The 14,192-nt window shown below is 38.9% G+C and overlaps 2 protein-coding genes across 3 annotated transcripts; both read right to left on the reverse strand.

The window, feature by feature from the left end:
- Nucleotides 1-505: 505 nt before the first annotated feature.
- LOC113684112 (uncharacterized) lies at nt 506-8,315 on the reverse strand. The gene is made up of 8 exons (XM_089207663.1): nt 7,529-8,315; nt 5,512-5,819; nt 4,898-5,015; nt 4,366-4,708; nt 3,399-3,430; nt 2,536-2,828; nt 2,234-2,303; nt 506-1,778 (listed from the first exon to the last, which is right to left on the reverse strand). Exons 1-8 carry the CDS (start codon nt 7,881-7,883, stop codon nt 1,381-1,383), a joined length of 1,917 nt encoding a protein of 638 aa, XP_089063789.1. The 5' UTR covers nt 7,884-8,315; the 3' UTR covers nt 506-1,380.
- Nucleotides 8,316-9,239: 924 nt separating this feature from the next.
- LOC113684117 (uncharacterized) lies at nt 9,240-14,192 on the reverse strand. Of its 2 annotated transcripts, XM_027201454.2 has the most exons (6): nt 13,958-14,192; nt 13,166-13,441; nt 12,202-12,514; nt 11,152-11,423; nt 10,923-11,015; nt 9,240-10,518 (listed from the first exon to the last, which is right to left on the reverse strand). In XM_027201454.2, exons 2-6 carry the CDS (start codon nt 13,382-13,384, stop codon nt 10,309-10,311), a joined length of 1,107 nt encoding a protein of 368 aa, XP_027057255.2. In that variant the 5' UTR covers nt 13,385-13,441; nt 13,958-14,192; the 3' UTR covers nt 9,240-10,308. The 2 variants fall into 2 exon arrangements, with proteins under 2 accessions (XP_027057255.2, XP_027057254.2); XM_027201453.2 differs by lacking the exon at nt 13,958-14,192 and having other exon boundaries at nt 13,166-13,523.

Genomic DNA, 14,192 nt, shown 5'->3' on the forward strand with positions numbered 1-14,192 from the left:
GCAAAACTTCAAGTAGCCTCTTTTTATTGTATCCTGCTAATTATAGACAATTGACACTAGATTGCGCCGCCAGAAACATAAAGCTTAAAGAGTTTCGCGACTTATCCACAACAAATTGCGTAAGTTCTTGTGTCATTCTAACTTCCCCCAAAGTGTTTTCATAATTGAATCTGTATTATAAATGTTGTTTGAGTATAGCATGTCCCTTGTGATAATTTTTACGACCTCGTGATCAACATTACCAAAGGATTTGATATTAATCTGAGAGGTTGACGTCAAAATTGATCAACGGACTTTGGAAAACATTTTGTGCTTGTTATGTTATATCTCATTACATTAACCTTATTGAGAGGACTTTGCTTTCAATACATTTTTAAGCTTCTGAAAGTTTAAGAGATGGCACATGTGTCATGTCTCTTATTAATGACTCTTCAGGTTAGCCTTCACTTTGCGCGAATGTTACAACTATTAAGGAGAGTAAAATGATCAGTCTTCGTTAAAAATATTTGCCAGAATAGAATTCTTCGTTTAATTTGAATCTTAATTACTTATCTCACAAGGGTTATCAAAGTTATCGTATATACGAATATAGATTCGATATCCCTAAAGCAGTCTTCCTTCAAACATCTAAAACGATGTCTGTCTTAAGAAAGCAAAGTAAATCTCTTCCATCTCGAAAGAAAAGATGACAGAAAGTTTTGCCATCGCAATAATTTTCCATTTTCCATTAAATACATCTCGTTAGTCTTAGTATAGACAACAAAATAAATTTCGGTATAAGTTAGAGGGGGGTAGGATAAGTCGTATCCCTTTGTGTCTAATTCAGAAGAATTTGTCATTAAGTCTTTTCTCATATCCTCAATCGCCCTTAAAACCGCATCCCTCACATGTCCTCTATTGAAGAGTTAACGTCATTGACAAGGGCTATTCTTTTTGTAAACAAGGACGTTGGAGCTGTTGGGAGAACCACTAGTACCGAAGATCTTCAGATTGTCGCTGGCCAATCTGAAACCACAAGAATGCAGCAGATCTGTTCTTGCCGGCAATTTCTGCTACTAAACATACACGATAAAAATTGAACTGTAGTTAACTTCGAGCAAGTTTGTAGTTTTTCTCAATCCTCGATTTACTTTTACGACGACTGTAGACTGGGTTATTTAAAAAAAATGACAATGGCAAATGACAAAACATCTTGATAGCAAACAGACAGAGTTCTGCTGTAATTTTTTTCATGAACAATGCTGGCGAAGTTGATGACAATTTCCAAACTTCACTAAGATGAATCCTGTTGTTAACTACTGTCAGTCGCACTCTCGGATACCACGATGTTTTAAAATGCCTAACCTCCCTCTAGACATTTTAAAAAGTACGTGACTTTCGTTACTCGTCAGGATCGGCATAGTCATGATAGCACGAAGAATCTTCATCGGGTACCACGTGACAGTTCTTGTTATCCACCTCATCATCGTCATCGTCCAGGTCAGCGTAATCGTGATAGTTAACATCGTCTGTTATTGCCTGCTCGGGATTATCATCCAGGTCGGCATAATCGTGGAAGTCAGTATTGTCTTTGATTGCCTGTTCATGATTATCCTCATTATCTGATAGAACAATAATACCCTCTGGTTCATCATAATCATGAAAGTCTGAAGACAAACCATTTACGGGTTGTTTTGTTGTTGCAGGATATTTTATTTTCCTCAGAATCGTGTCCGCTGGAGGTTCTTCATGATCCGAGTAGGAATCCACAGAATGGTGAGGAGACGTTTCAAATGAATCTGAAATATAAAATAACAATAAAAATAATGATAACCAAGTAAAAGAGAGAATAATGGTCTCTTAACATCGTAGATAAATTGGTATTTACCCACTCTCGAGCCACGTCGTCCATCCAGCCGGAGATTATCCCGGTCCCTCCAGCATGAAGTGACTAGGAGTGTTATTACACCCCCCTGGATGGGATGTTAGTCCATCGAAGGTGGTACCCCCCTCCCCCCCGTGAGGCATTCGTCAGTTTTCCCTAACAGTTCACTTGAACTCATTTATGCTCCTGTGTGGAGAGAGGCACTGTGAAGATAAATTTTTTTTTTCCCAAGAATACAACACAATGACCCGGTAAGCTCTCGAACTCAGACCTCTCAACTCGGAGTCCAGCGCGCTAACCGTTAAGCCACCGCGTCTGCTGACATGAATTGGACCTTCACCCAATGAAAAGGAAGACAAGTTCACACACCTTCACTGTCAGTTCTCTCTTCTAGTTCTTGGTAGTCCGGAATCTTTTCTTCATCAACGGTCTCCAGTTTCTAAAGAATAAAGTTAAGAAGTTAAGTGTCATGTCTGACATGAAGAGTGACACTTTGAGTTCGTCTTCATAATTTATCGTTTTAACGAGTGTGGGGCGACAAACCTAAATGTAAAACCTCTCAGAACCGAAAATGCACCGACGACTGAATTCTCAAAACTAGGATTAAAGAAATAAATGGCAATTATTTTGGAGAAGTTACATTTAACAATTAAAGTTAAGCTTTGGCTAACCTGTGGATTGGCGTTGTCAACCAGCGTTTGATAGTCTCTTTCATCTTGAGGTTCATCCTGTATCAAACTGAGGTAATTGGACGAACGAATCCCTGGATTGTTACCGTTAGCGGGTCTCTGACCAACAGACAGCGATCTGTATCCCGGTAGACTGTCTGAGCGCTCAGCTGGCTTGGTGTTCTCCACCAGTGGCTGATATTCTAGTCCTTCCTCGACTTCTTCGCCACTTCTAACCGAAAGTTTCGCCATTTTTAACGTGTCCGAAGCCCCTCGCTCGTAAACAGGGTTACTTGCTGATAGGAAGAGTTAAAATTGGTTAGCTTCCTTACCTCAAACTTCAAAAATCATGTCATAGTACCCTCTAAGAGTTCCAAAACCCGAGGAAGTCTTGACAGGTTTTATTGGATGTTTCAAAGGTAAAAAAAAAATCTGTTGCACTGGTCGTAACATATTTGAAAAGGACTGGAGTTGTGCGAGGATATGATGAAAACAAGGGGGGGGGGGGACAGATAAACAACGGAAGTCTGCATACGTGAACACACTTGCATAACTCAAGCGATGAACTATTGGTATTGTTATCCCTCCTGGAGGGTATGTGGGTCTATCGCGGGTATTTCCCCTTCCCCCCCCCCCCCGAAAAAATTTCAGATACCATTTGCACTCCTAAGTAAAGAGATGCACTTTGATAGTGAAGCCACCTGCCTGAGGACAAAGCAAAATTACCCTGGTCAAGCCTTGAACCCAACACTGGATTAAGATTTCAGGAAGTTCACAATAAAGCCAATGTTCTGGTTAACAAAGTCTATATCACGATATAACAGTGTTTTTTTTTTATCTTTTTAACGTCTAAAATAGAATCTTACCAGGTTTGGCTCTTTTCGCTATTGCAAAACGTCTGCAAAAAAATGACACAAAATTCACATCATGAAATTGGTTTGCTGAACTTCTGTTTAGCACACCATTAACTTCAGATTAATTCACATAACTATGAGAAGATAGGATTTTTAACACCTAGCATCAAAACTTTGGACAAAGTTTGAAAAAGAGAGGGTTGTTCGAAGTTTTAAAAAATTATAAACATTTATTCCAAGACATTAACGATTGCATTGCAAGTCAACACAACTTAAGTAAATATATGTTATTCAACAGACGGGAGATCCGTATTGGGAAAAACTGTGCCCGAGGTCTTAGGTACACAAGACAGAGGACACAGTTTTTCCCAATACGGACTGACCTTGGCTGGTGAATGACATTTTTATTTTTTCTAAAACCTAACAAATGGTTGCGAAAAGAACCTGAATGATAAAGGACTGTAATTACGGCTAGATTCTCCATAAACGGAGATTTAAAAGGCTTCCAAGAAAACTTAGAAACATTTTTTCGGATACCGCCCGCTGTGGGGAGAATACTGCCCGCTCTCGGAACCAATCAGATTGCAGGATTTGTAGAATACCGCCCGCTCGCGAAATGAGAAAAAAATAATGTGAATTATTATGCCTAATGTAGTCGAAGGAGCATTAAAGCGTATTTCATGGTTTAACTCTTTACAACCTAACATCAACATTTATATTCTCCACACTGTTCTCTATACACTTAATAAGGTGCTGACAAGAAGAATTTGTCTAATGAACAATCAAGAGTTTCTTTAGTAGGTGATCATTTCCTTTATTCTCATGACATGAATGCGTAAGGAGAAATTAGATGCTAGTCACTCTTTGAGGTTAAAGGTTTACCAAAAAAAGCGAGTCCTATAAATATGGATTTTCTCTCGCTCTAGGGAGCGGAAGGAGGGGAAGCCTTGGGAACGAGGTTGATGATTACCCAGCATACCTTTTTCGTTTCCACACGATGCAAATTACGACCAAGCAGGTTAGTACAACAATCAACGCAGAACCCAGAGCCACCAAGGCAATGAAAATTATGTTGAACTTCTGTTGGTGGCTCTTGAGTGACGTTACAATAATAATCTGAGTGCGCACGGTTGACGAAACCAAATTGATTTCTGTCGAGGCTGATGACGTCTCTGCACCTGTTGTAGTGTTCCGCTGGACAGGAGTACTTGTGACACGGATGCTTTTAACCGATGGCTTTGAGACACGGGTGCTTTTTACCGATGGCTTTGAGACACGCGTGCTTTTAACCGATGGCTTTGAGGTTGGTATGATGTCAGTAACTATAGGACGCGAAAAATATGCATAATTACATTACAAACCAAGAAAGATTAAGTTTTACGGAGACTCGCTCTAGGCCAATGTTATAATCATGGTTATAGAGATCAGTTAATTGGTTTAAAAACTGTTTCCAATCAATTGATTGCTATATAGCTCTGCGACATTGGAGATATGAAGAGCATCATACTTACGAGATCCATTCTTCTTGAAAAACAAACAAGAATTTGAAACGTTTCCTTCGTCTCCATGACACCGCAACTTGAGCGAGAAAATGCGTCCATCGTACTGCTTTCCAATGTCATTAGTCCACTTCACAAATGTCAAATAAAAAAAGATGTTGAGATAGGTAAGATTGTCGTGGCAAAGTACATTAACATCCTAAACCTACAGCAATTCTCTCTCGCTAACGACTGAACGACAAAAGGTTGTTCTACCATCACGAAGCGGCCACTTATCATTTCGACCAATCCACAAGAACAAGGACATAGAAATGCAATGGAAAAGAACAAAACCGTCAACCATCCCTTGATGGATGCTTTTCTTAGATTCAATTTTTTCTCATGGTTAGGGAGAAGGTTTGCTGTCAAGCATATTGAACTGTTCTTCCGCAAAATACCAACGACTCTCTCAGTCTTCCTTTTCTCACAACAGGAACATAGCAGCCTATTAAACAACAAAACTACTATCCTAAGCACTTTTTCGAACCTGATAAACGTAGCACGTTCACCTTTTCTGACAGAAAATAAAGGGGTTTTCAAAATTCCCTATGGCATTAATATAGCGTGAAAAGTTGCATTGAACTTACTTTGAGAAATAGCTTGTTCTCATCATAGTTAGGATCTGGATGAATTTCGACAGATAGTGTCGAAAGAGGTTTGTCATTAGATAAAAAGTTTTCCCAGCTACCATCAAGATAAAGCGATTCCTTCGGTAGTATCTCGCATCTCGACAACTCCTTGGTAAGTTTAAAATGTATAAGGGCAACAGTAGGTTTCTGGCTCCATGGACACAAATAAACGCTTCTGTTCCCAGGATGTCTTGTGTTAAGAGTTGCGAGAAGTTCACGGTGACATTGGCGATAACTGTCGCCCACAACAGCACGGTATTCACAACCTAACAGGCAAAGGTATTATAGATTAATTCCTCATACTGGTCATGCTTCGATCAGCGCCAAACTCTCTAAGGCGCTCTCAAGCTTTAAAACAGTCTTTAACTGCGCCCCTATCGCATTGGAGACGAATGAACAAAAATACTCCAGCTAGGCACGAGCGAAGGTCCAGTCAGTGCTGAGCTTTATTAAAACGTTCCCTAACTTTAAAACAGTTTTTTTATGCGTCCCTATCACGTTTGAGACGAATGATCAAAACTCTCCAAGGAAAGGTAAGGCAAGGCAAGGCAAGGCAAAGCAAGGCTAGGCAAGGCAACTTATAAAAAGGGGTGTTTGATCCACACTACGCTATGGCACCAGAATGCATAGGAAACGTCTTAACAAACTCTTTCCCAAAGTGCTTTCTCTTCCTCCCCTAATAAAATAACTTTCTCGAGAGCTTTCAAAGTAGAGAAAGAAAGAGAGGAGCCTGGGAAAGAGGTTTTTTCCGGACCACTTTTCTATTGCATTCCGAAAACAAAAATCACATTTCTACAGCAAAGGACTCAGTTCTTCACCCAAATATGTAAAATCTTTAACATTTCCCATTGTATCCCGCATTTCCGACGCAACGAATTACAAGGAGATTACGACTTGCACATAAACCGTAAATAATGAGAATACTGGTATATCAATTTTCCGCCAGCGTTTCCGCAGTATGATATCCTACAACCGGCTTAATCAATTGAAGATTCGATTTTTCCGAAAACCTACAAAACAGCTCCACGTTTTGATGAATCACACAATTCCTTCTGCCTTTTTAAGCTAAACTTTTATAAAACTTGTCAATCAAACCCCAATAGCGATAAAAATCTGTGGTTGAGTAAATAGACTTGATAAATGACCTTGGAGCGACGTCTCCAGCCATCAAAGTTTCATTCATTTCCCTCCCATAGTCCATCACGAAAACGTTGTCGAAGTTTCGATCGAATATGCGCTGTGCATAGTTGTATATTACCTTGATACCAGTTTAACTTTCACTATTGTTCTCTAGAGTAAACTTTTCGATTTCCTCGCTATAAGCAACAGAGTTAAATAAGTAACCCGTAGTAGCGTTATAAGAAGCTTTATAACTATACGGACTTACTACGACAAATCTGATCGCTTGCCAAAACAATTGATAGCAAAATCTTGTCTTAAGCGCTCCTAATACAAAACATGGGTCAAAAAACACTCCAAGTGCTTTTTTAAGCAAAACAGATAAAAACACAATTAGGCGTTGCTGATTTCGACGTGTAACAAATATTTGCAATCAGCTGTTTGAGACATTAGCGAAAAAATTCGCCATGATCGGAAAACCAGCGTAGACTATGAACAGCGATGTGGCAACTGAAAATGTGATCATGACTTTTATCGGATCCTATCATCGCCTCTTAACGTCTCAGTCTGTCGTGTTTGTCGCCATGTGTGCTCCATATGTATAGAGCAAAATAGAGACTGTGGTTGAATGCAAATACTGGTACTTCGAAGAAGCAAATCACAGATCAGACGAAATAAAAACAAAGGTCTTTAAAAATAATACCAGGCGAATGCAGCAGGATCCACGGAACCGAGCGAAGGAGTCGAACCGCTCGAGATTCCGACAACACTGACAACATGACCCGCTCGTGCCGTGTCGATAAAATACAACTTGTCGAGACTTAAAATAGATTCTCCACGTACACTGATGACTTACCTTGAATAACACTTTGAGCTTTCAAAATAGACATTAGTTGCTCGTCAGAGCGACACGTCCCATTGCTTTGAAGATAGGTTGGTTTCTCTCTCTCGCAGTTACAATAACAACAATTGAACCCGCAAAATGGCGAGTTTTCTCCATCGAGGACGCATCTTGCACCACTCTCATTACAAGATCTGGAAGAGTTTATGTTCTGAAAAAGATCACCTTCTGTGTATCGTGTAATATTGAAAGTACTTCTTCTGCTTTCCACCACAAGAATGAGTGCAAATACAAGTAATCTCAGCGAGAGATTAACGAATTTCTGTGACATTTTGATCGGGTAGAGGACAAGTGAAGACTGGAGCACCATTGTAAGAAAACCGGTTGTAAAATCCGTCAGAAACCGCACATGATTCCCACACCATTGGCCGTGCCCATTAATCCGGTTTTGTCTGTTGAGTTCCGCGGCTACTGTCAGGAAATCGTGTGCAAACGCCTTTCATTTTCCTATCTCCAACTGATATTTGAGAACAGTTTTCGTTTCCAGTCGCCCCACCTTGTGAAAATGGAAGCAGAAAATTTTTCACATTTCTAGATGTCTAACGTCTTCAAAAATAATCAAACCACTTTGAGTATCTCAATAATAAATAGGATTAGTTACTTCGATGAAAACACAAAAAATCTACTGATAATTATCAATGAAATTCTTTTAGGACACCACAACTTACAAAATGGCAAGTTGGGGGAATTTCCGGTCTCTGGTGACAAACAGAAGAGCGTGACCTGTCCAAGAACTTGCTATAAGCGGAGGTTACCAAAGTATAACGTAACGCCACCAGCTGTGTATTCTACAGGAGACCAACATTTCTGCTAAGAATGAAAGGTATATAATTTATTTAATGTTCCAGAAGACCAAAACGTCTCAAAACGAGGCCATGCAGGTCATATCGTCATCGAAAAGGGCGAATTCCTCAAAATCCAATTTCCTGTTTTCTCTAATAATTTCAACATTTGTTCTATGAACCACTCATTTGACATTTTTTGTCAAAATGTTTTAGATAAATCAAGGATTGGTAAAGAAAATTGCACTGTAAACAAATGGTGAGATCATCCCAGTCATGAATGCTAATCACGTTAGTCACCCATGACTTGCTCAACATGAGATAGTAAAATGACGTGAGCATGGAGTCGGTGGCCTTCATGTACATGTTTTTGTAATTGGCACAACTCATGATTCAGTTAAGGGGAAAAGCAAAACGCCTTCATTCGCAGTACGCCTATAAAGTATCTATTTCTCTCCAACGCACTATTAAAAAGAATGTTTTCTCTCGTGGGTGACATAAAGCTGTTCGTAAGCCAGAAATAATAATGACCTTACTTCCTATTAGGGTGAATCTTTGACTAGCGCTCAGCTCCAAGAACTGCGTAGATATATAAATCAAACCTTCTGGATTATTTAAAAGCTGGGAAGGTGAACGTTACAGATGTCGAGTACCCAGTTTTCACGCTCTCATTTCAGTATTACTGTCTAGTTTTGGCTCGATTTAGGTGCAGTGGGTATAAACAACATTAATTCAAGTCTGTAAATAACATCAAATTGGAGAAGAAAACAAGACGACTTGTTCCATATTTTCCTCAAGCATTAAAAACGTCAGCTGTCTCACTTTCCAGCGTGAATAAGTTATCACGGACATGCGGAGGTTCACTTCTAAACAACATCACAGACTTCTATTCCTGACTTTAATTTTTTTACAATATTTTCAGCGCGTTAATTGGTGAAAGAGCGAACAATTAATTAAGTAGAGCCCACATGTTGAACTAATACCACAAAGGGCGTGTGCTTGTCTGACCGCAAATTAGACAGCCAATAAATTTATCTCTTCAAATTGCCCCTAATGATTCAAAGACACTTCATCTCCTCTTAAAGGAAGTTATGACCTAATTTTAAAAGTTTTCTACGTTCAGGTAAGTGTAACCAACTTAAAGCGTGAATACTACGTCCCAGTCTCCAAGCAAATGTTAGTTTTAAGTCAAGACACATGTATGCTTTCGTGACATTACCACGGCCACGGTCACACAGCGAATGTTGACCCATGCGTGGAATCAATGAAATCACGATTTTCTTAGATTTTCAAGTAAAATATTGTTGGTAGGGTAATTTGTTGCCACAGTCACTCAATACACTACACAGTATTAAGTTCGAAGAAGAAATGTGCCCAATTTGCCATCGGGTTTCCCATTTTCAGACGTTCGGAAAATCAGGCCATTTCGGGATATCGTATTGCACAGAACGGCCACAAAAAGTTCAAAGTTTTAAAATACAGGTGCTCAGTTATTGTTCAGTTTATTAAATGTATTGTTCCACCACCATCTCGTTACCATAGGCATTCTTTGTTTTGTTTTTTTTTCGTTCAGAAACTGCGGCTTGTCTTCGTAAGACATTCGGGTCTAATGAACCTCTTTCCAGCTCGAGAAATTATAAAGTTGTCACTTGAAAAAGTAGGCTTTGTTGGAGCTCCTATTATTTTTCCCTTATTGAGAAATAAAAAAAACTTTTTTCAGCAATCCTTTGAGGATTACGCTAATGTATGATCTACAGTAGTAAAAAACGTTCACAATTTTCAATACTGCAGGATTAAAAAAATTATCTGATAATGCCAAACGACCAATTGCAATAATGCTAAACGACCAATTGTACACCGTCGCTTAGCGACAGTGTGCAATTTCAAAAAGGAAAAGATGATGAAAATTGATTTTCATTCAGATGACAGCGTCGAAACAGGCTGTTTTCATTATCAACACATTAGCTTGAAACTCGCCTTCAAAGAAAAGTGATCTGATGAAAAATACTCATTAGGAAAACCTCTGTACGCAGCGATTGCTGACGCAGGTAAGGTTTCCAGAACTGATGTAACTTGCAAATTTTCGGAATCAAACCAAATGTAGTCAAGAGTCCACAAGCGACTCGCATCATCCTCAAAACCTGTGCATTCAGGCTCAGAACCCTAAAAAATAAAGGAATTATTACGGATATTACAATCAATTTTACGAAATGCTTAAAATAACGTTTAGGAAAAACGAATTGGAATTAAAATATTTCCTTTTCTTGCGATCATAACATTCTTGACAACCTTATAACCCTGGTGTTAATTCGACCTTTGTTAATTCAAGCTGACCATAAAAGAGATTTCATAATGGCTAGTGCTGGGCTGTTCGAGATGTTCAGTCAGTAGACTGGGCACTATGATAACCCAGACTTTACGCTTTGAGCTTCGTCCGAAGCCTCGTCCACCAATTAAAAGTTTAGCAAAGGCTCAAACTCCTCTAATATATTCATTTGATAAGACTGATACCAAAAAAAGAAAAATTCTCAAGAAAGTATGACCAGAGACCAAGACCCCCTACGTACCAACACCACCTTGTAGGCACTCTGGAGAGGTGTCAGTGGACAATGGAGATGGTTCTTGGCTTTGTTTAAAAGTGTAATCTGTTCAGGAAGAACCTAGAGATGGAAGCAGAACGTAACAGAAATCTTTCTTTATCTGATTCATTACACAAAATTGTCCAATGATGGAAAATTTCACCTGACTGCCCACCACTTAACATCTTCATATCATTTAAGGCATAAAGAATGGTACCTGCTCTGGCTTTGGAATATCTGCCGAGAATCGCAAGTAATCAACAGTTTGGAGTTTGCAGAATTCATTTTTGCTGAGATGACCAGTGGTTAGGAGACTGTAAGGAGGACAGTGAGGTTCAATATTAAAATCTCCACACAGGATATAGGCCACACGCTTTCCTTGTGACCTCAGTGACGTAACCATATCATGAAGGGCTTGTGTAACAAGTGACACTTCACAGATTTGCGTGACAGGTTCAAGGAGATCTTTCCATAAAATGTGAGTGGTAGCTTGAACAGGAAGAAAATAAACCTATTAACATAATTACCATGTAACTACTCTTACAATATCCATGAGAATACTAAAACTTATCGATTAGAAGTTGTTATCTTGATCTAACACTAAATTTTTGTAACCAATTTTACAATGAAATGGGTAGCAGCAAGAGGGGAGAATTAACAATCAGATCTTGGGAGTTGCAGGGTTAACTTGGGAGACCATCCACTGTACAGTGTGACCTCATGCATATGGCAGGTGATGTAACATTGGCCAGCACATCTTCTTGAGCATCTCCTAGTTTCTGGAGCCTGAGAAAGTGTGAATAATGTTTCTAGTCTTCGGTAGGTACCTAGTCTATTTCAGGTTGATCCCTAGCATTTTGTCAGGTTTCTTTGAAAATTTGCCATTACACATTTACACTCCCTGTTGGATAGACAGAGGCACTGTGAAAGTAAAGTGTTTGGCCTATGAACAAAATGCAATTGTCCCAAAAAGATATTTCCTGCAAGTCTTACTAAATCAACTTGAATAAATGAGCCCTTTCACTCTCAAAATCTCACTAGAAATTCTCCTTACTGTCTGCCATACAATTCTTATTGTGTCAATTCAGAGAATTTGGTTTTGGATCAGTTGATAATCCCTATTTGATATTTTCCTTTAATCTTGTCACTTGTCTGCTTGCCAATGTGCTAATATTATAAGGAGAAATTCTGTTATGGTCACTCATGGGAATCAAAGTATTGAGAGAGAAGTCCACATCTTTAAAACCAACAACGCTCAATATCTTACCTGTCACTAGCACCACATTGGTAATTTTATGCCTTACTGCTGCAAATATCACAACTTCTCCAAATTTTTGACACTCCGCCTCTAAAGAGGCATCTGATGCAATGTCATTGATAACTAATGTTTTTGACTGTTCTAGTTCAAACTTGTCCTTTTTAAAGAACAGTGCTACTCCCTCCTGTCGACCTGTGCAGGGAGACTTCTGCATAAACAGTCCCTTATACCCTAAGGACAACATAACTTCTTCAAGGATTCCTGCAAAGTAGGCTGGGTCCACTTCTTGTAAACAGACAATGTCTCCATTTAACCACTGAAGCTGAAAAACATGAAAAAAATAATGTAAATAATCCAATATTCTTTATTAACCCTTTTACTGTCATGAGTGACCAAGACAGAATTTCTCCTAACAACACCAATAAAATATCAACCAGATAAGTGATGAGAATAAAGAAAAATATCAATTTGGGGATAATTCGTTGATCCAATACTAAATTCTCTGAACTAACATCATAAGAACTGTATGGCTGACAGTGAGGAGAATAACAAATTTGATCTGGGAGTCAAAAGGGTTAATAAACCTTTTAACCTTTAGGGCTGACTAGCATCTAATTTTTTTCCTCAATGATGAATCAAACATTTAGGTCATGAGAGTAAAGGAATTGATCACCTATCAAAGAAGTTCTTGGCTGATTTGATCAATTACGCAAACTTTCTGGTGATGGAATAAATTTCTTTTACCTCAGGCTTGCTAAGTATCATACTTAAAAATTATCTTCCCCCTCCCTTCCCCCCCTCCCCCTCCATTACCATTTTTCTGGTAAAGATCAAGCACAACTTACCTGTGGAGACCTAAGGCTGATATTTTACTATTACAGCCCTCATACTTTGTTGACAAGATAGATGCATAATGCATCTGATAAACAGCTTCTCAAGCTTCTCACACTGCCTGTACGAACTTTTTTCATACCTCTCTCATAAGTAGCTTGTGTCGTGGACAGCTCCTGTCTTGTTTTGGTGTAACATATTCTTCAGGGCAATTCTTATACCTGCCCTTTTTCAATGCACTTTGAACGTAAAAATCTGCAAGAATGTTGTATGTGACAACAGAAATGTCCTCTTCCCCACAATTATCCTGATCACTGATATAGGTGGTTTTTCGACTATCCAGAGTTGGCAAAGTGCTCATTTTATACTCCAAAACTGTACAATTTTTTGGAAACTGGACAAGGTAATGTTAAAGTTTCTATGAAAAAAAGTTGACAATCAGTGTGAGACAACAAAATTCACTCAGCTTTAAGAGTAAGAATATGTTGAGCAGGACTTCCACATGCATGACCCCATTTTGTATATATCAGGTGAAGGAAAAATTTCCGCACAGCCCCATCCTTCGTTATACATGCAAATCTTATTGGTGATACATTGAATAATAAAGCCCCATAATATGGATGCGTAATGATGGGGCTGTGTGGAAACTTTGCCCAGGTGAATAGTGCTTTTTATACATCATAAATTTAATTTCCGACCATATTTTGGTATATTGACAAAAATAATCTAATTTTTTTGGCTTCTGTGTGGTATACGAAACGAAATAATTATTCATCTAAGGGTGGATATTTACCACGCCGCTTCCCGACTTGGTAAATATCCACCAATATTCACCACCACTTCGATGAGCAATTGTTGACGATACAGCTTTAGGTGAACTAGTAAAGTACACAAACATAACCCTAAGAAAAAACATGGATTTATATTACTCAACTCTCTTCGCTTCAATGATCTGGTTTGAGTTTGATGTATTCAGGTGATTTGTCCAACTTTAGTGATAATACTTATATTCAGCAGACGTGAGAGGCTGCAACCTCCATGGTTAAAGAATTTTCGATCAAAAGCGTGTCACATTAAGTATTACGAGATCCAGGAATACTCTCGGATCATGCAGTCGCCATCTTGGATCAAAAATGGTGTGGGTAGGCTGGGTAAGACAAAGGCAAGAG

The sequence above is a fragment of the Pocillopora damicornis genome, chromosome 5, assembly GCF_964200805.1.
Source record: "Pocillopora damicornis chromosome 5, jaPocDami1.2, whole genome shotgun sequence".
Taxonomy (NCBI): domain Eukaryota; kingdom Metazoa; phylum Cnidaria; class Anthozoa; order Scleractinia; family Pocilloporidae; genus Pocillopora; species Pocillopora damicornis.

Bases quoted from the DNA above. Each gene is read 5' to 3' on its own strand.
- LOC113684112 (XM_089207663.1), bottom strand. From the start codon at position 7,883: ATGGTGCTCCAGTCTTCACTTGTCCTCTACCCGATCAAAATGTCACAG. The intron at 5,820-7,528 runs GTAAGTCATCAG...TTTGCCTGTTAG, and splicing joins AGCTCAAAGTGTTATTCAAG to GTTGTGAATACCGTGCTGTT. The intron at 4,709-4,897 runs GTAAGTATGATG...CGCGTCCTATAG, and splicing joins TTTCAAGAAGAATGGATCTC to TTACTGACATCATACCAACC.
- LOC113684117 (XM_027201454.2), bottom strand. From the start codon at position 13,384: ATGAGCACTTTGCCAACTCTGGATAGTCGAAAAACCACCTATATCAGT. The intron at 11,016-11,151 runs GTACCATTCTTT...TTCCATCTCTAG, and splicing joins ATATTCCAAAGCCAGAGCAG to GTTCTTCCTGAACAGATTAC. The intron at 10,519-10,922 runs GTACGTAGGGGG...TTTATTTTTTAG, and splicing joins GTGCCTACAAGGTGGTGTTG to GGTTCTGAGCCTGAATGCAC.